We start from the raw sequence: 19,566 nt of genomic DNA on the forward strand, positions 1-19,566 counted from the left end.
AGTTGCTCCTGCTGTTGTTCAGCTTTCTGTGCTTCAGCTTCCCTCGCGATGTGATTCAACTCCATGCCTTCTTCTCGCCCTTCCCCAGCTGCTAGTTCCTCCCGGAAACGGCCCTGCCCAAGTCTCGCCTGAACCCTCTCATCCAAAAGGTTCTGGTTTCCTTCTGCCACCCTTGTAATCAACTCATCTTCATCAATCTCTGTACAATCTAGGGATTCGATCTCACTATTAGTTCCATCAATTGCAGGCAGAACTTCGTTTCCTTGCATCCCCGGCCCTAGATTTTCCAAATCCAAGCTTTCGCATGTATTGATAGACACAGCCTCATTAACAGGAAAGCCTTGGTTTAGGGAACTTTGAAGGGAAGATGCTTCAAGTGGAGATGACGTATATACAGCCATCTGCTGTCTATCTTGTTGAAAGTTTTCCTGATGCTCTTGGTGGCTTGCCGGCCTTTGGTCACGGCGGCTGGGTGTTTCTCCAATGGAGTCACGCCCCGATACATTCTCTGCAATAGATGTAGAACCCCAGCGGGTATTATTGTTCGACAGAAACAAGGGTGAGAGGGGCTCATCAGGTGCTGACTGTGTCGGTGGTGTGCTTTGTACAGTTTGGAAAGAGACTTTGCCGAAAAAAGCATGGTAAACAGACCGCCTTACTTCCAGCGACGAGAGGTTACTTTGTGTCACCGTCGCTGAATATAGTTGGTCTAGAAAAATAAATGGGCGGTCCAGCCGCTGTGTTTGCTCCTGAGGAGCTCCACAGCGGTCTTTTAGCTTAATCGCCCGGCCAGTGACAAGCGCTACTGACGGGGTGTTGTTTGGGATAGCAAGTGCAAAACAACCAGCAATCTGTTCAACAAGTGACTCAAAGGTTTCAGGGTCATAGTGGTAGTGGTCCGGCTTCCGAGCTTTGAGCAGGGCAGCCCGCGCAATCTGCTGGTCGGGCGATTGCTTTAGGATTGCCTCGATCTGTGGAGTACAGAAGCCCAGATCCCGAGCAAGTGTGGCCATGCCATGAATCACGCTCTCGTCCGCTCGCGCTCGCGCCTTTGCCCGGGTAGGATTAGCATTCTGGCCGCCCTGGACATCCTTGGCCATGTCCGGGTAATGCCGCATTGCATACATCCAAATTTGATGGTATCCGGATGCTATCTGTTCATCAATAGATCCAAGCTGTCGGCGAGAAGTTGTTTCAGACGTCTGGATTAGACGATTACTATCGGGGCGTGGTTGAAAGCTGTGGACTAGCGCGCCCCGAACTGTAGAATGTTGCTTGTTCACAACAACCAGCCGTTTCACGGCATTGGCACAGAGTTCCAGGTAGGAGATGTCACGGAAGAAAGTATGAAGGGATGGGATGATGCCGTCGCACGCTTCGTGGGATCGTAGGTTCTCCCAGATAGTGGCACGTTCGGACCGACTGAAGTTGGTAAAAACCTCGCCGCCAAGGATTTTGCCCTTCACGGCCTTCCGATCAACTCGACTCGCCCGAGGGGCGTACAGCTGTAGCGTGTCAACCGTACGAAGGTCAATAAGGGCCATCTGAGCGCGGTCACGGTTGACAAGCGCTGCCCAGAAATTCTTTACATGCGTTAGGTAGTGGATGACTTCCTAGTAAGAGCAGTTAGAAACGATTTAGCAGATAGCGACTAGTAAAACCAACTTCATCACACTTTAACGCCAGTACAGTGTTTAAGGATCCAAGGCTCATCCCATTCCAGAGCCCAGGGATCACGAGTAACCCATCAAATGCTGCACAGAGGTATGTGTTGTCTTGGGAAGTAAGCTGCCGTAACCGCTTGGCTTTGTTCGGCGAGAGTCGGGACCACCAGCGGTTCTGAAAGAGGGCGTTGCTCTCATGCTGGTATTGACGGATTTTTCGGTACACTTCCCCATCGGTTGGGGGTTTTTCGTTCGCATATTCATCGACTAGAGCGATTCGTAGATCTGGGCTGATATCTGAAAAGTTTTAGGACAGACGGAGAAATCATGCAAGGGAAATTCATACCATCCAGATATAGGTCAACCGTCCACCAACGGTCAGTAGGGGGTAAAGTTTCCTCGGCAGCCTTGAGTCGGTGTTGCCCATGGAGGCATTTTACCTGGCATCCACCGAAATTGAGGTGGGGGTACTGCTGTTGACGAGATTTTAGTTCTTCAAGGGTCAGTCCTGTGGCGCGGCATGCTCTTCTTAGGTGTCGCCTTGAAATAACCGCAGTCACGTGATTCCGGATGTCCAGTCGTTGGCAGCCATCCTTGGCAAAGATCTCCTGTAACCGCTCCACATTTTTCTGATCGATCTCTCGACCCATCAATGGCTGGAGAGAGATCTGATCCAGCCCGATTTTGGCGGTACCATGGTACTTGGATTGTCGTTCGGTGGTTAGTTGCCGTTCAGCATCTGTCAACAACTCCATATTCAAGGCAGAAAATGACATCCACCAATATTATCGTAAGGGAGGATAGAAATATTTAAGTGGAATACAGCTCTCATACTAGACTACCTGCTAGGTTTCTGGTGGTATCTGTGGGGCGAAGCGCTGAAGTACTGCTTGCCAAGAACTTCAGCGCTCTGAAACCCTCAACATATTTAACCTTCCCGTATCTCAGAAACAACCCATCTGTCCTCCGTTCAAAGTCTTTTCCCATCATGGCTCGACCGGTCACGCAGATATACCCCGATCTCTTCCAGACCAAACGTGCAGTTCCTCCAGTGCCCGCGCCCACGAAGTCTCAAGGCCCAAGAAACCATAGACTGGCTAAGGGACTGGAACAGTCAGCCAGGCAAGAACCCTCTGATGAAGCTTTGCTTGACCATACACAGGACTTCCCCCAGAGTAGCCGCCAAGGTGAGGGCGTGACAGTTCAATTGCCTGGTATCCGGAGAGGGTCCCCCTGGGGCATTCTAAAAAAGCTTTTTACTTGCGATCTTGCAGGACCCGTGTCTGTTACCGTCCATGCTAAGAATCCTTCCAAAGTAATCACTGTCCGCGCATTGTCCAATGCAAAAGCAGATAAATGGTTGCAGGTACTCCAGCAGACTCAGCACCCCAATGTTATCTCTGCCCGGGAAATCTTCGAAGACCATAAAATGACATACTTTATTGTTGATGACTATCCTCTCACTTTGAAGCACCTGGTTGCTTGTGATCCCTTCCCGTCTGAGCTCCAGTTAGCTTCTATCCTTGTACAGGTATGGAACTGCAAAATATCCCTAACCGGCAATGGCCCTAACTTCAAGAGGTGCTTGACGGATTATTACACTTACTGGAGAACAACTTTGAACATGACGCCTTAAATTGCTCCAATATCCTTCTTGGGCAGGATGGGGCCATCCAGATTGGTACGCGAAAAGCTTATTCCAATGCCGTACTTGTTACTCACATACCACACAGCGGCCTTAGAGCACTGCGTGATGCGCGAACCCAATCAGTCTCATACCAAGTCCCTCCGGGCCTTGGCTAACATTACAATGCTCCTCATGCAGAAGTATCTGAAACCTGATGGTGTGATTGGTATTGACAGTACACGCTGGCAGTCAGAACCCCTAGAGTTTCTGTCCGCAACAGGGTCAGTCGCGACCGTCCAAGACTTGAGAAAGGTCAGCCAACCATTTCGACTTTAAAATTAATCAATGGTCCTTAGTATCTTACAGAAGTGTAGCATTCCCTACTCACTAAACACCGATGGTCTACAGGGACCTTGGCTGGGCTCGCCCGTCTCTGCCTCCTCACTACACACACGTTTATCACGAAACCCTGGTCCCAGCAGGATAGCTGACAAGAATCAAGCATTGTATAGCTAGTCTTTAGAGTAATATATATGTTGCATTAACTTCATTCACCGTGATAACGTAGGTTGCAATCGCCTACATGTAAGACAATGGACGAAAGAGAAAACCACCACTTTAAGATCTGAAATACGTGATCTAACAAACAGGGGTATAGTGACCAAGTCAAAAACTATGGAAAAAGTCCATCATTTTTTCCTCTGCAATTAATCTAGCATCCTTCGCCAGCCAGACCCCTTCAGTGTGCTGCTCCACCAGGGCTTCCTGATCCGCTGCATTGGCAAACGCTAGTTCGGCTGTTCTAATAGTTTCATCACTGCCGGCTAGGAAAGCCGGGCAGAGATTGACTGTACTAGCGCCTAGCACGAGCGCTTTCACCATCGGGTTCAATGAATGAAAAAGACTGACGCTGCCCGGCCGAGTGCGCAGGACAAAAGATATAAAAACATTTAGTTGAGAAATGCTGAAAGTGGAGTTTATACTAAGGGTCTAGATTAGTTAAGGTGCTGGAAGCTGCTTGGGAAGAGCTTACATCGCATCTATAGTATCATACAGCAAGACACCAGCTCCCAAACATGCAACAAGTAACCAACAATACTCTCCTCGTCGCTTATGATAACCAGTGATATTATCACGGCGAGGTTTGGTAATGGTCTCTGCGGGGCAGGCCTTGAGAATAAGCCTGGTAACAGGCGTCCTACCTCGCTCCACATGCTTTTCCAGCCACCTATAGTTGAGGTAAAACAGAAATTGGGCGATGCGCTTCGCCAGGGGATCAAGAGCTGGTGTCTCTTTCTTCTCAGCCTCAAGCACTCTATAGTAGTTCACAGCTCCCTCTATACCCTTCCATATAACAGGAAGTCCAAGGGCGTACAGAGAGGGCAATATGTGAGCTTGGCTGCTTCCTAGAAAAGGTTGCAGTGGTCTGAGAGATTCCTCTGCAAGAAGTCCCGCTTCTGCTTTAAGGATCTGTGAAATCCTCTCCTTGTCAAGAGACTGTTCACTATCTTCACCAAACCTACACAATTGCAACAATTGGAGCTTTGTTTGGGTTGAATCACAGGAACTCAGGGTGGCAACTGGATCATCCGCTAAAGGCGAGTTAGCATGACAGGTAGACGGGGTTGGATAAGATAAAGCATTAGCATCGATCCCAGTCGTAATAGACATGGCAGGTGTCGCTGCAGATATCAGACAAGGACTATCAATTGACAAGGGGGTATGAATGGATTGGGATTGCAGTATGCCGCCATAAGAACCCGCGGGGCTATGCGACTGACCCGCTGGAGGTAAATTGACAAAACAGGGGGGGGTGAGACAGGATAAAGCACCTGGGCTGGGTTTAGGAGACATTACAGCTTCCACAGGTGTTGCTGTAGGCTCTGGACAAACCCAATCAACTGTATTCTGCTCTTGTGGCCAAGTCATGTATTGTTCCCAGGCAAGATCAAACTGGGAACCATTATGGAAGGGGAGCCGCACAGGGCTGGTAAATGCGCGATCGATAGTCAGCAGGGAAGGGTCAATGGAAGATTGCGAAAGGTCTGTGTTATGGCCTTCTACTACCATAATACATGGTTAGACGAACAAGAATGGAATGTAAGACACTGGATGGAACAGACTCAATGATTCTGGAAGGCTAATATTGACAGGTGTCTGGTCCTGCTGCACCTCAAAGCATAGGATCAAGCCAGCCTCTCGAAGCCAATCATGAACCCAGACTACTTGATCCCTCCCCAGTTTCCGGATGTTATCAAAGTCAACACCGACGGCTTGAACAAGCTAGCAGGATGTGAGATTTCGCCGGGGATAATATTCTGATTGACTGACCTCGCGAAGGTCTGCCTCATCCAGCACATCGGGAGTTACTCCTGAACGGGGCTCCTATGATACACGGTGAGTGGGTGGACAAGGCCAAGGATGATGGATTCACCTCCAGGCCGATCAAGACGTAGAAAGTGTTCTGACAGTTGTCTCGGAAATCTGATGATATTATCTCCTGCTCTGTTGCTAGAGTATGCCATCGAATATGTCCCCCTTTTTTGGCTCTTTCCAACGTCGTCGAACTCTGTCCAACATGGATTGATAGTAACCGTTCATAATTCCTACCAACCCTATTGACCAACTAGACTACTGTGAGCATCCACCCTAGGAATATCTATAAGCAATATACCTACATCAGCGCATGAGTCCTCATCCAGGTAAAGCACCTCTGTCGGATGGATCTACAACGCGAAATGTGAGCATTTAGTGATTGCGGAACAAGGATTACACTTACAGGAAAGCCAAGATGAAGAAACCACATTAGCAGATCAGCTGTAGACAGAGCAAGATAAATAAAAGAGCAAGTAACAATCAACTAAGATGATATTAGCCGATGTTGGAGAGGCCGCTCGGTCGCCAAGAAGGGGGTGGAAAGAAGGAGGGGGAGAGTAAAAACATTGTGGAAGCTGAGAGAAACGCCTCTACTTATAATGGGAGCCGATAAGGGCCTCACAGAGATGAGGGCCTTGGAATTAGAATGGTCGAAGAGACTCGAGGCACAAAGAACCTTTGCTGAGAATCAATAGCCATGGTTGCCAAATCGTAGCCTTGAGCCAATGTTCAAATGACGTGCGTCAGCCCCACCAGCTGCGCACCCAAACGGTTCCTGCGTTTTAAAGGATCAAAAACAAAAAGAACTACTCTATATGGTAAAACGAAACTTACAGACCCAGTTCCTTATTCCTTGAGCTTCTCCAGTTCCAACCTGCTTTTCCGTTTTCATCTTACTATTTCCATTCAAGATGCGCCTATCGTGACTAAGCAGAATGTCACTCCCCGTAACTAATCGCTCCTGAGCGATCGCCTAATACGCTTTCTCGCTCGGCAGTCCCCTTAATCAGTGAGTACTCCGTATCACGACTACCTGCAAGTCATGATCCCGAGCGTGACGACCTCCTCCGCGGGCTCGACGACGTCGAACTGATTGAATGAGTATCGCGAGATTCTGCCTGTTCTGACCGCCTGGCTGACTAGTAATGTCACGTGCATTTCAAGTACCCGGGTATCGAATTTTTGCCACTAGACCAAAAAGGGTCAACCCTTATTAGTAAGGGCTTCTATTCTGGCTGTCACCGGGTATCTGAAACCGCGGGTTTCTGTCGGTACGCCGACCGCTTACCCACCTTGGCTAGCCTCGCTCCGCGAGGGTCCATCTGCGTGTTTGTTTACGATCCTCTCTGAATGTCTTCATGCTTTGAATTCCGTACATAGAGTACCAGATAGATCAATTCAAGTCTTCTGATAGGCTCGTTGTCTTACTCCGATTCTGAAAGTCTTACATCCTGATGGAGGCAATCTCATACAGTCTCCTGTATATGATCCCGAAGTTTATTTGTTGCAGAGACTAGCGAGAAGAGTGAGCAGGTAACCCACGTGCAAGGCTCAAAATGTGGGAAGCGATGGATGTCCTCCATTGGGTGGCTGGTATGGCCGCCTAGCTAAGATAAATCTACCTGACTAATGCATGACTAAGCGAGGTCGACCCCTAGGGGCAGGCGGTAACGAGCGGCAGTATGCTCCGACACAAAAAGCTTACCCATCACTAGCATTCACCTTGCTCGTCCCATATTTCAGGGTGCCTCTCAAATTGATCGCTAGATGCCTCGAGGGAAACTATGCTTTGAAAATTTGGTGCTTCAGGGTAAATACAGACTTGTTTATGTTGCCCAAAGGGTAGTTCATTCTGCTCAAGGCCATATCTGACGTAGATAGAGATATGCAGTATCTAAAATAGTGTCATTGTCAGCCTTAGAAGCATTTCGACATCATTCATCACTTACATAGCCGTCATCCATAATATCATCCTTCAGAAGATCATTTAACAGGGTCAGGGCTGGAATCATCTCGTCAACTGATTCTACCTACCATACTGAATGTAGCCGGCAAACCCGGGAGTGGGAGGTGCAGGTAGTGTAACCGTAGATTATTTTTTTCAGGTATGGAGCGGCCTTTGCAATCCCAGATCTGCTAGCAAGTACCAAAATATTCTCATAGCGGTCAACTTCTCTGCTTACCCAATGAGGGCCTGTGAACAACGCCTGGAAAGAAACCGAGCTTCCCACAGCAGCGGAGGCATGTTGAACCAGATTGGCATTTAAACCACGACGTGGCTGCACCAGAAGCTCGACGACGTCTTGTTCACCTCTAGACCATGATGTTATTGTAAAAGGATGTGTCTGCATCCACGACCATAGACTAACTGACGGCATCCGTAGGTTAATATACTGTCCAGCCTCCACTTTCACAGGTTGAAGTAAGACTACGCCAATATGAGCGGCTGCTACCGTGGTACCCTCCGCAAATCTGCCCGTGCCAAGAGACATGATAGCCCTGGGAGTTCCACGGCCCGCAAACAGGCCGTTTCGATGTAAAAGAGTTATTAGTTGTAAAGACAGGTCAGTCCAAATATCCCCAACGCAACCAAGAGATAGATCCTCAAGGAAGAACCCCATTTTAGGATGTGCTGCCAGGTGCCGTAGACAAAGAGCCCGGCAAGAATCTGGTGTCCTCGGAGAAAAACCTCGTAAGACCATTGACAGAATCATGGGATAAAGAACAGGGCAAGGGCACCCAGTGAGACTGCAGCCTGTCAAACATTAATCGAAGTTTGTGATACTGTCAAGCATAGTAAAAAGGTTTTCTAGTTCATGCAGTGGAATTGTGAATCCCTGGGCCTGAACCGCCACAATAACGTGGAATGACAGCAGAGCGACAGCCATCCAGCCGGTAGCACGATGAATCCTACAATAAGTGCTCCACCTTATGCCTAGGAGGTCGACTAGGAAGCTTAGGTGAATGGTTGACAATGGGAAAATCAAGTTGATTAGAGCCAGTTCTCCAGCCCGGCGGCCAGCGCCTGTCAACGACGTTGTCTTGAAGAAAACAAGAAAGATGCTGATTGCCGCATATGATAAGTGAAGAAAAACGCTAGCTTTTGTCCATGGGCGGAGGAGCTAATGTCTTTGGAATATAAAAGAAAGCGTGAGATGTCGAGAGAGCAGAAAGAAAAGCAGGTCCATCCAGCCGATGAACATAGAGAGCGTCCGGGACAAGAGAAGACCAACAAAATTACCGCCAGCGGCAACAGCGTAAACTGCTATTGGGTTCATTATGCACCAAAGGAGAGACAATTAGCACAAGAAAAATAGGTCAACAGGAACAGCGTGCAAAGAGGGGGGCTATTTATAGCACGTATAGCTGTTGATAGCAATAACAACCCCAGCGCTGAAGAAGCGCTGAATAACCCCAGCACTAAAGCACTCTAAAGTAAAGCGTTGTCGAGACCTTCAGCTGGGAGATTGCGGAAAACGCTCGTCCAGAGGCCCTGGTAACAATACTTAAGCACCCTCAACCTCTCGAATTTAGAGCTCCTAAGATACACCCCAGCGGAATACAGCATAGCCCAGCTGTGAAACCACGCCATGTCCAAGATCACATCCAGCGTAAAGAAGCGTTACTTAGAGAGTGCTCGAGCAAGATCATAACAGCAACAAAGGCGCAGAAGTGGCCTATTCAAGAAAGCTGCAAAGTTCAGCCTAGAGTGCGAATCTGATGTAGTTGTGGCGGTTCGAATCTATAAAACCGGACCGATATATATTCTCGATTCATCCTTGCAAGAAAAATGGCTGAAGACACTACGTAACCTTGTATGCTTTGTCATGGCATCTTCCTACCGAATGCTTAAACTTACTTTCTCAGGCATTTTCTCAGGCATTTTCTTACCCTCCTCCAGTCCATCAAACACTTGAGGTTATTCTACCCCCGCTGGGGGAGCGCTCGTCATCAAACCCGTGTGGCCAATCTACTAGTCATGAAAGGTGATACGACCTTGGGCGATTATTTTACTGCCTCTATTCTTAACCTCTTTATTTCCTTCTCTTATACATACTGTACTGTAGTTACTAGTGCTTAAATCAAAGGAACCACAATCTGTGTTCTAGTTGTGTTTTTAGAAGCCTACGAGCGTGTCACGCCACGCAGCCTCTCCAGGAGTTTAGCACAGTGAAGCGAGAGGACCTTGAAACACCGAATGTCTTTCTGGCAAGTCATTCCCTATTACTTTAAGAAATGGTTTACGGAACCCTGACCACTTTTCCTGTGCCTGCTGTCATTTCCGCGCCACTCTAAGCTCCTGAAGGCACTAATCCTAATATGGTATAAAGTCTTCAGGATGGATCCTATGAGCCAATGAACATATGACCCGCTAAACAGCTGGATCTTGATTCCAGCGGTACCATCTCCAGGAACTAATTGACCGCCCCTGGAGACTAAGTCAAAAAGAGGCAGAACAACAGCAGCAATTTAATACTCTGGTTCACCGATGACATATATATCAAGATCTACGTTGACCGTGATTGTGAACCATCGAGCCGAGATTACATCCCTGTTGAACCCTTGATTAAACGTCATGATCTACTCCGCTCAAGAAATACAGTTAAGTGTATGACAAAGTGGGTCTACAAATGGTTTAATACCGGGTGGACAAAATTTGATGGGAACAAGGTACTCCGTAGCAAATAGAGAGCTCATAAAGGAAGCATTGGATCTCGATAACCAGCTCAAGAAGAGAGGAGATGTGTGTTATGAATAAATTCCGAGAGGAAAAAATTGAATACAGTACTAATAAGCTGTGCGACGCCCTTATGGACGATATACGAAGCTCCTATTCCAACGACAGCTGGTAGACAGTCTGGGGAATCCCCCCAGCAGGGAATCTGAGTTTACTGACTCGCTCACGTAATCAGGTATTTAGGCCGCAGGCGGTGGGGCTTTCTGCCCAGCTCCTCACCAAAACAAACATCTCTTTCGCCAACTCGTTATCGCCCACTCAGTCAACTACGAGCAGAGTGTCTCAGCGGGAGATGGACGAGATACAAGAGCTGCGTCGGCGCCTGAAGGAAGAACAGCTACTACGAAAGCAAGTTGAGGAACAGTTAAGGCATCAGACTCAAAACACCACACTTCCTGAATTCCTCGATGCTTGCCATTCGCATTTATTTCTCGGTTTGGATATCCAGAGAGACAAAGACTCGTCTACAAAGGGCGATCCCGCGAACGCCGACCGCAAAATCCGCCCAGCTAGGATTCGAGAGTGGAGCAGCTTTCCAGATGAACAGATTGAGATATGGGACGACCTAATGAACACTGATTTTGTGACCGAACGCCATTTCACGCCTCTAGTGGTATTGAAGGAATATGGGAAAGAAGTTCGAGGGAGGATGCTAAGCTCGGAGCTAGATCTAAGTTACTTCGAACGACAGACTGTTGAGTCGCGTGTTGCTTCCGTGATTCAGCAGCTATATGCAAATCCTCAACTTCAAAAAACCTTTAAACTGAATGGCGATGTTACTTTCGAGAATCACGCCAACACCTTGATAGATGATTCGAACATGGCGAGGAATGTGAGCTCTCTAAGCCTCAGCCAGAAGCCGCCGCGTCGCTCCACCCGCTTAGCCACCAAGTCGACCAGTGTTGGTCTATCAGTCCAACTATCGAAAAAAAGTCAGCCAAGGTCGCGACCTCGAGCAGATCAATTCTGTGTCTATAATAAGGGCCTAGAAGGGAAAGTCCCGGCATTCATCATTGAGTATAAGGCACCCCATAAGATCTCCCTTTCCCATATCAAGGCCGGACTTCAAGACATGGATCTCGACGAGGTGGTTCGCTTGCAGAAAGATGAATCGCCAGAAGTGATCTGTCGTCGTGTTGTAGCGGCCGTGATAACCCAAACGTTTTCATACATGATTCATGCGGGTTTGGAGTATGGCTATGTGTGTACTGGTGAAGCATTTATATTCCTCCGTGTGCTGCATGACGATCCTTCCACTGTTTACTACTACCTATCAGTGCCTGGAGAAGATGTTGGTCTCATAACAGGATGGACTGGCAACCCTAGTGGTGATAACCGACTGCACCTGACCGCGCTAGGTCAGGTACTGGCTTTCACTCTCCGCGCTGTACGAATACCGACCCGAGACATCGCTTGGACAAACCTGGCAGTCCGCAAACTGGACACTTGGGACATGGTATACGACGATCTTCTTGACGAAATATCAGAGAAGGACATTCCCTCTTCTGACTTTAAAGCACCAACGCGGAGTCGGAATGAATATTGCCGCGCGTCTCCGGTTCAGACAAGGTCAAAGTCCGCTCGGTTCGGGTCCTGCAACCATTCACATGACACCAGCTCTCTGAATCCTGATGATGATGATGCTGGCGATGACTTTGATCCCGATACCCCCAGCCGGCCGCCTAGAGATCGCCAGCTCGCTTACCCGCCAGATACCCGTTCCATCTCAGGAAAGGCACCACCGCAAGGTTCAGACTGCAAAGGCAAGTCCCGGCAATATTGCTCACAGCAGTGCCTTCTGGGCTTGATCAAAGGAGGAAGGCTAGATCGGACATGTCCGAATGTATTGGATCATGGGGTGAATCGACATCAACTGACCCCAGCGACCCTCATTCGTCAGCTAGACCGGCAATTCTTCAGTGACAACCAGCAGCTCGATACATGTTTAGGGTGCGAGTCGCTGCATGTGCACGGGAGCCGCGGGGCGCTTTTCAAAATCACACTATGGTCCCATGGATATACCTTCGTGGGGAAAGGCACCCCAGTCGAGTTTGTTACAGGCTCGGAACACGAGGAGCTTATTTACTCACATCTCGCTCCAATCCAAGGGTTATACGTTCCCGTGCTACTCGGCAGCCTGCGACTTCGTTACCCATTCTCTTATGATGGTATTGCCGAGATCGTCCATATCATGTTCATGAGTTATGTCGGTAAACCCCTTCTAAACCGGCGTTGTCAACAAATTCAAAGAGTTGAGGAATCCTTGCAGGCAATTCACAAACTGAATGTGCTTCAGGGCGATCCGATACCCGACAATATGGTCGAGAAAGACGGTCGGGTAATGTTTATTGATTTTGAGCGGGCAAAGCTGCAACCCCGACGAGTGCCACTTGGAGGTATTTCATGTAATCACAAACGCAAGCGAAAGTACTATATCGAAGCGAAGAGCTCGGCCAAGCACAATTATGACTGTTTTGAGCGCGAGAAGCAACGCATGAGACGTGGACTATAATAAAGTCCTTTTTCCACATCCCAAGGACCAGACTCTCACAATATCAGATATAGTGCCTGGCTTATTACAGGGAGATCTCGGAGCCGACTTTGAAGGATTCTTCAGTCAATTGCACCCCATGTACGAGCAACGATCAGCTGGGAAGATTCAACGCTTGCGGCAGAGATACAAGTTTGAATCGACCACACCTTCCTCTTTCCTATATGTGACCTCAACACCATGGTTCGATATTGATTCGAGAAGTGGAAGAGAGCAGGTGGTCTTGAATTTATGCGGGATTATGCGCTGGGAGCGAATTGCATGATATTGATGCTTCGCAGGCGTGGTGAATGGATGATTGTATCTTCGGTATATGGCATCTTATTTTCTGGAAGTACACGTTATTTATACAGATACTGGTTTATCCAAACTTTGTTGTCGCCGTTTCGCCTCTTCTCGCTTCTTCCAGTTGACGTCGTAACTCAGCGATGTCGTCCTGCATAGCTGGCCGTGATTTCGATATCAGGGAATTTAGCAGACAGAAACCCTCTGCTGGGACACTGGGCAACAGAATACATGACAGGAATGGCGACGCGGCAACCTGTGCATTTGTTTGTGCTGGACCATACTGCCTTCCGGGACCGCCTGCTTCTATGGTCAACCTTATATGTCGCCGAGGAAACCCAGACCGCTCTGGGCACATTTGCTAACGACGCGACCACGCTTCATCTGAACCAATCAATTTATATCGCGGGGAGGGTTATTTTTTAAGCTAATTAGATTCCCTAAATACTCTTGAAAATGGTTCCGAGGGATTCAGCGTCTTTGTCCGAATACTTTCACTCTCTCCCCTCACGCCTCAGCACAAACCAAAGGCTGATTCAGGCGCAGCTCCCTCTAACGTGCGCCGCCGGCCGGTGTTCGATATCATAACAAAGTCATCAAAGTACAAGATCGAAGTCAGATAGTCATCGGAATCAAGATCGCCGTAGCTGTAACACCAACTAGTCGAAATCGTGTCGAAATGATTGAGGTGAGGTCATTCTTCCAAATAATGACTAAACCAGTTCGACGGCCAAAAGACGTGGCCAATGCCCGAACGTGGCGTCACTCAGTGAACATGGCTTGTACTAGAGGCTGAGCTAGTGATTCCAGGACAGCAAGCGTGAGGTTCCAATCGTTTCTGGCTGCCACAAGTAACATTGGAGCCGGCAGATGTCAACGTGACCCCAGAGCGGAGATCTCTGCAGGCAGGCAGAAGTTACGGCCGTTCGGCCGCCATTCGGCGCCACTGGAAGCGTCTGGGCAAAGTCGCCGCCCATGAGAACTGGTATCCCACCAAACGGTTTGTGATGAGGTCCCGTCGTTGTCGCTAAGCAGGTCCGCAAGGAGGCGCGACAAAGCCTCAAACGCGTGTCGATGTTGCATGGGAACCTCGTCCCAGATAATCAGATCCGCGGTACGAAGAAAGCGGGCCGCAGCAGACTGGAAATGCGGAACGTCGAATGAGCTGTACGGCCGTAGGGCAGCAGGAGAGAGGCGATGCCAGAGGAAGCGACACAGACAACATTGTACCCCACGACTGCGCAGGTGATAGTATACGGCCCGGTAGAGATACGTCTTACCCCCCGCACCCTGAAAGAAGTGGTTGCGACCACCACGGACTCCACCACCCGCTCAAAGCAGGCGGTCAGCTCAATATTCAACTTGGATATCAACTCTGCGGCCGTCGCATGCAGGTCTTCCGGGGGAGGAGCAGTCTCCGGACCGGGAGGCTCGTAACAGAGACCCCACGAACCGCAATACTCGGGCAGGTTGTGTAGTCGCTCAACGACTTACCATGCTTGTCGAGCGAACGGGCATTTAGAAACGCGTTGCAAATAGGGTCACGACGGCGCCGGATTTGAGCATATCGAGACAGGCGGGCAGGAGGGAAGTAATGGGCATGACGAAGGATCGTAGCGATAATGTTGGTCGCGTTAGTCAGAGTAGTCATGGTCAGGGAATGGACGTTGGAACACTAACTCTATGCTAGGGTTTAGCGAAATATGAACAGCATCATCCTGTTGTGAGATTCAGGGACATAAAGAGAACCAGCTGTCCTAATCGTTTGGCGTCGGCTCTTGAAGTCGCCTAGGGTACTCGAGGCTGCCCCCTCCGCCTCCGCGGGCGTAGACTCTGGGGATTTCGCAGCAGCGAAGTGCCCGAAACAAATCAAGTTCTAGCTACTTAGCGGGCTTAAACTTGCTGAAGAGTATGTCTGTTTGACTGGGCGGGCAGTAAGGTATATGTCACGTCGCAGCCCTGAATTTTGCCGCAACGACATCGGGCGGTCACGGCTTCACGTGCTTACATCTTCCGACCGTTCAGCTGGCGCCGGGCAGAAATCCACGAAAACTGTCATGATGGCGGTCAGTAAATCCGGCAGATTTTTAGGCCCGCAATTTGTATATCGTCAGCTGTGACGAGGGCTAGCCCTTTTCTTTTACAACTTCAAAGAGCCTTGAGTCATAAACTTGACGGTTTCCCGAAAACACCATTAATTGAAGTTCCAGCAGGTCGGGCACCAAAGAGAGTCATGGCCTTCTAAATTATTGCCCCACCAACCCCTCTCTCTCAAGATCATTTTCGTTAGCTCCTCAGCGGCCGAGTGACTCCTATCTGCGAACCCGTCCCTGTTGGCCATCTCAAGTATAACCCTTCTTTATGAAGATGACGAACCATCCGGGCTATGAAGTCATACGAAAAGCAATACCAAAAGATCTTGCCCAAAGGGCGACCAAAGCTCTACTGGCACGGCCGAAACTTAGCAAAGAGAAATATGATGCTTTCGAAATGCCACCAATTTGTGACGAGATCATAGCTGAGTTTTTAAATGTGACTTCGACATACCTGATCGCTGAGTGTTGACTTTTGCTGACCTTTTTCTCATTACTCTCTAGAAATTCGATAAAAGTGCAATAGAAAGAGTATCACATCCAAAAGTTGTCCAACCAAAGCACGATCATGTCTTCGCCGGTCTATTTCGTGAGACTCTGGTTAAACCAGACACAACCTATACGGCTTTCAAAGACGAGATATACGCCACCATTGCTCTTACTCCACTCTCACCGGGAAACGGTTGGTATATATTCTACGAAGGAACAAGAGCGAATATATCGGAAGTGAACGTCGATACTAAGAAGGCGACCCTGTCTCTAGATATAGGTGATGTGGTGGTTTGGAGAGGTGACCTGCTATACTTTCACACTACCGGAGGTGGAGGCATGTTCCAAACGATAGCGTACAAGGTGGTCTGATGACTTTCAACCGGGATTTAAGCTTGGCGTCTGATGTTCCTACAGCGGTCTCTTGGTAGCAAGGTTTACTCTAGGTGAATGCATTCGTGATGAGTTGACTTTTGTAGTTCGGATCTGATCTACACTTGCACAACGCAACCTTTTGTGTACAGGTCCAAATGACCCAAGTGATGCCTGCATCTCCACCGTCCAGAGCACACGCAATAACTTTCAGTAACTTTGAACCAAGGGTACCGACACTTCTGGCATTGGCCGCAATCCTGGGTCGCCATTCAGATTCCGATTGCCGGCAAAAGGAAATATGTTGCTTGGTGGGTCAGCTTCTATACCATGCTCTCCATTTCCATAGAAGTATGGCGCCGGTGTTGCTGTTTGCGCGGGTAATGAAGCCGTGTTGTATTCTAGGTCCCAATTCCCAGCACAAAACGGTGTATTGGTCGGAAAGTCTGGCGTTATGTGACCATACACATGATCCCAGTTCCCCCACAAGAATGGCGTTGATGATCCTGTCTGCGCGGGCTGTGAAGTCGCATTGTATTCAAAGTCCCAATTTCCAGCAGGAAATGATGCATCAGTGAGTAAATTCGGGCCCATATTCGTGTAACAATGATCCCAGTTAGGCCCATAATTGTACTCCTGGTCCCGGTTCCCAAGAGAGTAAGGTATTTGAGTTCCGGGATACGAGGTAGGATCGTCCGCATTAACAAGACTTGCCTGGGAAAGCGGTTGCTGGGTGGTTGGAGATAATTGCGTGTTGACTCGAGTAGGAGAGCTGCACTGCCGGCCAGCTCCGCCCTGCCTTTGAGTTTGGGGATTCATGGTGTTATAAGGCCTCGAGGTGGACGATGGTTTAGTTGGAGCCTCAGTAGATGACGCAGCCAAAGAAGCCTGCACCGGTTCTTCAAGGGCCAGTTGATTTCCATCCTGAAATAACCCATGATATATGCCATGGGGCGTATTCGACGTCGCTCCTATATTCTCTTCCGTGTGTAAAGGTAGTCGGGATCCTTGTTCGGTATTTCCCAGCGCAGAAGGTGACATAGTCTGATGTGCAGGAAGAATAGAGGAGCTTTGTCGGTCGTTTTGCCATGCTGCCCATCTTTCTGGTTCTTGTTCTGCGTCTGCTTTGGTGGTGTCCGGTTGGCTGCTCAAATCCCGCGACGACTCCGAGGACCCAACTCCATTATCCATAGCTCGTTCCGTAGGGTGCTGTGTTTCCCCTCTACGCCTCTTACTGGGTCTATCAGTAGTTGCAGCGGCGTGAGAATTGTACCCAGTCGCACCCCCTTGGGACTGTTCGGAGTCTCCGGGCGCGGGAGGTGACGTGCGGGAATTGGTATTGTCAGCCTGAGAAAGTCCTGCTTGGATGTTAACAAGGGTGTTTATATGAATTAACAATAGGTTATGGTTTCTTACGTGGAACCGTTGTTATATTCATGAAGAATCCCCCAGGCTGCATGTACTCCAGGTTCATGTTATCAAACCTTTTCTCCCAAAATTCATAAATTGCTCTCGCCGCCAGCGAAACAGTCACAGGTTCTCGATCTGTTGGACTGATGATAATTGATGATTCCTCCTGAATACCTGTATCAGAGAGTAATTTCACACATGCCTCATGCACCGACCCAGACAGCGGAAGGAATTTCTCCCACCTAGCTTGGTTAGCTTAGACTGTAGAGGGCTTTTTGGGACATACAGGCTATCGCCAATGTCAGGTGGAAGACAACAAAGTGCGCCAATCCCGAGTTCGTTGGATAAGACCCGATACTTCCTTGCGGCGAGAAGCATGGAGGTCACATCACTGTTGATGTTCTCTCTGTTATTCTCCTGTCTGTCACCGGACTCAATTGAAGCAATCACGATTTCGATGGCCTGTTTAATCAATTTGTCCATAGCACCAACACCTTCGAAATGGTCTATTAGAGTCGACAGTGAAACAAGGCACAGCCTCAAGCGAACACTGTCAATTGTTCGCCTTTGCTTAAGTATATAAGCGGAAGCGATGTATAAGGCGGGTGAAAAATTTGATAGGGGGCGTGAAGAGTATGGCTTGGTGATTGAGACCTCAAAGATCATTGCTGGGTTGTCATGCCATCGCATAAGTTCCGCCCCTAAGCTTGGGTCGAACCTAGGTCCTGATGAGGTTTTTAACCTGATAAATGCCCTATGAGAAGTTATAGCTACTTCATCGGATTTCGTCTTTTTTCTGGGAGGCTTCCTGCGCACTTGATTCTTGGACAAAGACGGGACTTCCTCCCGAAGGCGACAAAATAGTCTCCAAAACTGCTCGTCATGGAGAATTGCGTCAATTCTACCCCGCGCATCTGGCCGCTGACAAGCAGACAGAATTGCCTCCGCAAGCTGTTGACTAAGTTTTGCACCCATTATTAAATCGAAAGGTGCACATTCAGGGACACGAGGATTCGATTCGAGAGGAGAAGGGGGCGGGGTGATGATGCCATTTGACCGGACGGCACTGGCTCGCCAAGCTTCTTCCGTGGATCACATCTGCGGGCCACGTACCCCAGGTGCAGCTGGTTTACCACCATGTTCCCGCCTCATCAGAATCTGGGAAGTCATTGTACACACACGCTTTTGATCTAACACTTTCGCCCAGTCCAGCGCGTCACGACCACTAACCGCTGCGTGTTCAATCCTCGTGCGGAGTGACTCCATTGGCCATTGTGGGTCGGTGTCATGTGAGTCTCCCGGGGAAATATGCTCTACCGGAGCCGTGAATCATGAAGGTCGAAAACAGAACTGAGATAGTAAGTATCTGTTAGCGCTCCTCTGCCGTACACTAATGGTGGTAGTCGAGTGTGCCTAGTAGTCATTCTCGCAATCAGCACAACTCCCCTTACTCCTCGTCCTCCCCGCCTCAGACACCACGATCTCCTGCCACGCCGGAATTTAGGTCCCCTCTCTGCCGCGAAAACGATACCTCGACTGACGCTCGTGCGGTGGGCAATAAGAAATCTCTGATATACCCTGCTATATATGGATCTGCGTCTGATGTCGAAGAATGTCTGAAGCGAGGAGATAATGTCAACTCCTGCAATGATGCGTCCCAGAGCGCACTGTGGTGCGCGTCCCATTATGAGAACCTCGCCAACGTCAAAGTGCTTCTAAAGATAAAAGACATCGAAGTCGACTGCGAGGATGAGCAGAACATCACACCCGTGCTTGAAGCTGCTCTGGGAGGTCATGTTGAAGTTGTCAAGCTCCTCTTAGCCAACAGAGCCGACATCAATAGACGAGACAAACAATATCGAATGACTTTATTTTTTGGGCAATAGGGTTTGAGCGAGAGGAGATTTTCAAGGCCATGCTAGATGTGAAATCCATCTCACTAGCTATTCGAGACTCCCATG

The 19,566-nt window shown here is 48.9% G+C and overlaps 8 protein-coding genes across 8 annotated transcripts; 4 read left to right on the forward strand and 4 right to left on the reverse strand.

The window, feature by feature from the left end:
* Positions 1–573: 573 nt before the first annotated feature.
* On the reverse strand, positions 574–2,440 carry BDV14DRAFT_206210 (DUF3723 domain-containing protein; the record flags this gene model as incomplete). The annotated part of the gene is made up of 4 exons (XM_073774871.1): positions 574–600; positions 660–1,613; positions 1,666–1,961; positions 2,011–2,440. 4 exons carry the CDS (start codon positions 2,438–2,440, stop codon positions 574–576), a joined length of 1,707 nt encoding a protein of 568 aa, XP_073621816.1.
* A 212-nt stretch (positions 2,441–2,652) lies between these two features.
* BDV14DRAFT_207299 (uncharacterized protein) lies at positions 2,653–4,063 on the forward strand (the record flags this gene model as incomplete). The annotated part of the gene is made up of 3 exons (XM_073775112.1): positions 2,653–3,195; positions 3,409–3,603; positions 3,666–4,063. 3 exons carry the CDS (start codon positions 2,653–2,655, stop codon positions 3,780–3,782), a joined length of 855 nt encoding a protein of 284 aa, XP_073621817.1. The 3' UTR covers positions 3,783–4,063.
* BDV14DRAFT_185812 (uncharacterized protein) lies at positions 3,991–6,410 on the reverse strand. The gene is made up of 7 exons (XM_073770726.1): positions 6,233–6,410; positions 6,071–6,151; positions 5,970–6,017; positions 5,726–5,917; positions 5,623–5,676; positions 5,415–5,574; positions 3,991–5,351 (listed from the first exon to the last, which is right to left on the reverse strand). Exons 2-7 carry the CDS (start codon positions 6,095–6,097, stop codon positions 4,321–4,323), a joined length of 1,512 nt encoding a protein of 503 aa, XP_073621818.1. The 5' UTR covers positions 6,098–6,151; positions 6,233–6,410; the 3' UTR covers positions 3,991–4,320.
* Positions 6,411–7,133: 723 nt separating this feature from the next.
* On the reverse strand, positions 7,134–8,945 carry BDV14DRAFT_194242 (ferric reductase family protein; the record flags this gene model as incomplete). The annotated part of the gene is made up of 6 exons (XM_073771901.1): positions 7,134–7,180; positions 7,390–7,561; positions 7,617–7,693; positions 7,754–8,299; positions 8,453–8,789; positions 8,901–8,945. The coding sequence occupies 6 exons, from the start codon at positions 8,943–8,945 to the stop codon at positions 7,134–7,136; spliced, it is 1,224 nt and encodes a 407-aa protein (XP_073621819.1).
* A 1,703-nt stretch (positions 8,946–10,648) lies between these two features.
* Positions 10,649–13,117, forward strand: BDV14DRAFT_23722 (uncharacterized protein). The gene has a single exon (XM_073776351.1). The coding sequence runs from the start codon at positions 10,698–10,700 to the stop codon at positions 12,915–12,917; it is 2,220 nt and encodes a 739-aa protein (XP_073621820.1). The 5' UTR covers positions 10,649–10,697; the 3' UTR covers positions 12,918–13,117.
* A 2,365-nt stretch (positions 13,118–15,482) lies between these two features.
* BDV14DRAFT_23743 (uncharacterized protein) lies at positions 15,483–16,300 on the forward strand. Its single transcript, XM_073776352.1, has 2 exons — positions 15,483–15,773; positions 15,839–16,300. The coding sequence occupies exons 1-2, from the start codon at positions 15,603–15,605 to the stop codon at positions 16,193–16,195; spliced, it is 528 nt and encodes a 175-aa protein (XP_073621821.1). The 5' UTR covers positions 15,483–15,602; the 3' UTR covers positions 16,196–16,300.
* Positions 16,106–17,933, reverse strand: BDV14DRAFT_23762 (uncharacterized protein). The gene is made up of 2 exons (XM_073776353.1): positions 17,612–17,933; positions 16,106–17,553 (listed from the first exon to the last, which is right to left on the reverse strand). The coding sequence occupies exons 1-2, from the start codon at positions 17,667–17,669 to the stop codon at positions 16,406–16,408; spliced, it is 1,206 nt and encodes a 401-aa protein (XP_073621822.1). The 5' UTR covers positions 17,670–17,933; the 3' UTR covers positions 16,106–16,405.
* Positions 17,934–18,936: 1,003 nt separating this feature from the next.
* On the forward strand, positions 18,937–19,491 carry BDV14DRAFT_206215 (ankyrin repeat domain-containing protein; the record flags this gene model as incomplete). The annotated part of the gene is made up of 2 exons (XM_073774872.1): positions 18,937–18,963; positions 19,009–19,491. The coding sequence occupies 2 exons, from the start codon at positions 18,937–18,939 to the stop codon at positions 19,489–19,491; spliced, it is 510 nt and encodes a 169-aa protein (XP_073621823.1).
* Between the last annotated feature and the right edge of the window lie 75 nt (positions 19,492–19,566).

This window comes from Aspergillus stella-maris (genome assembly GCF_047715825.1).
Source record: "Aspergillus stella-maris strain CBS 113639 unplaced genomic scaffold BDV14scaffold_126, whole genome shotgun sequence".
Classification (NCBI taxonomy): domain Eukaryota; kingdom Fungi; phylum Ascomycota; class Eurotiomycetes; order Eurotiales; family Aspergillaceae; genus Aspergillus; species Aspergillus stella-maris.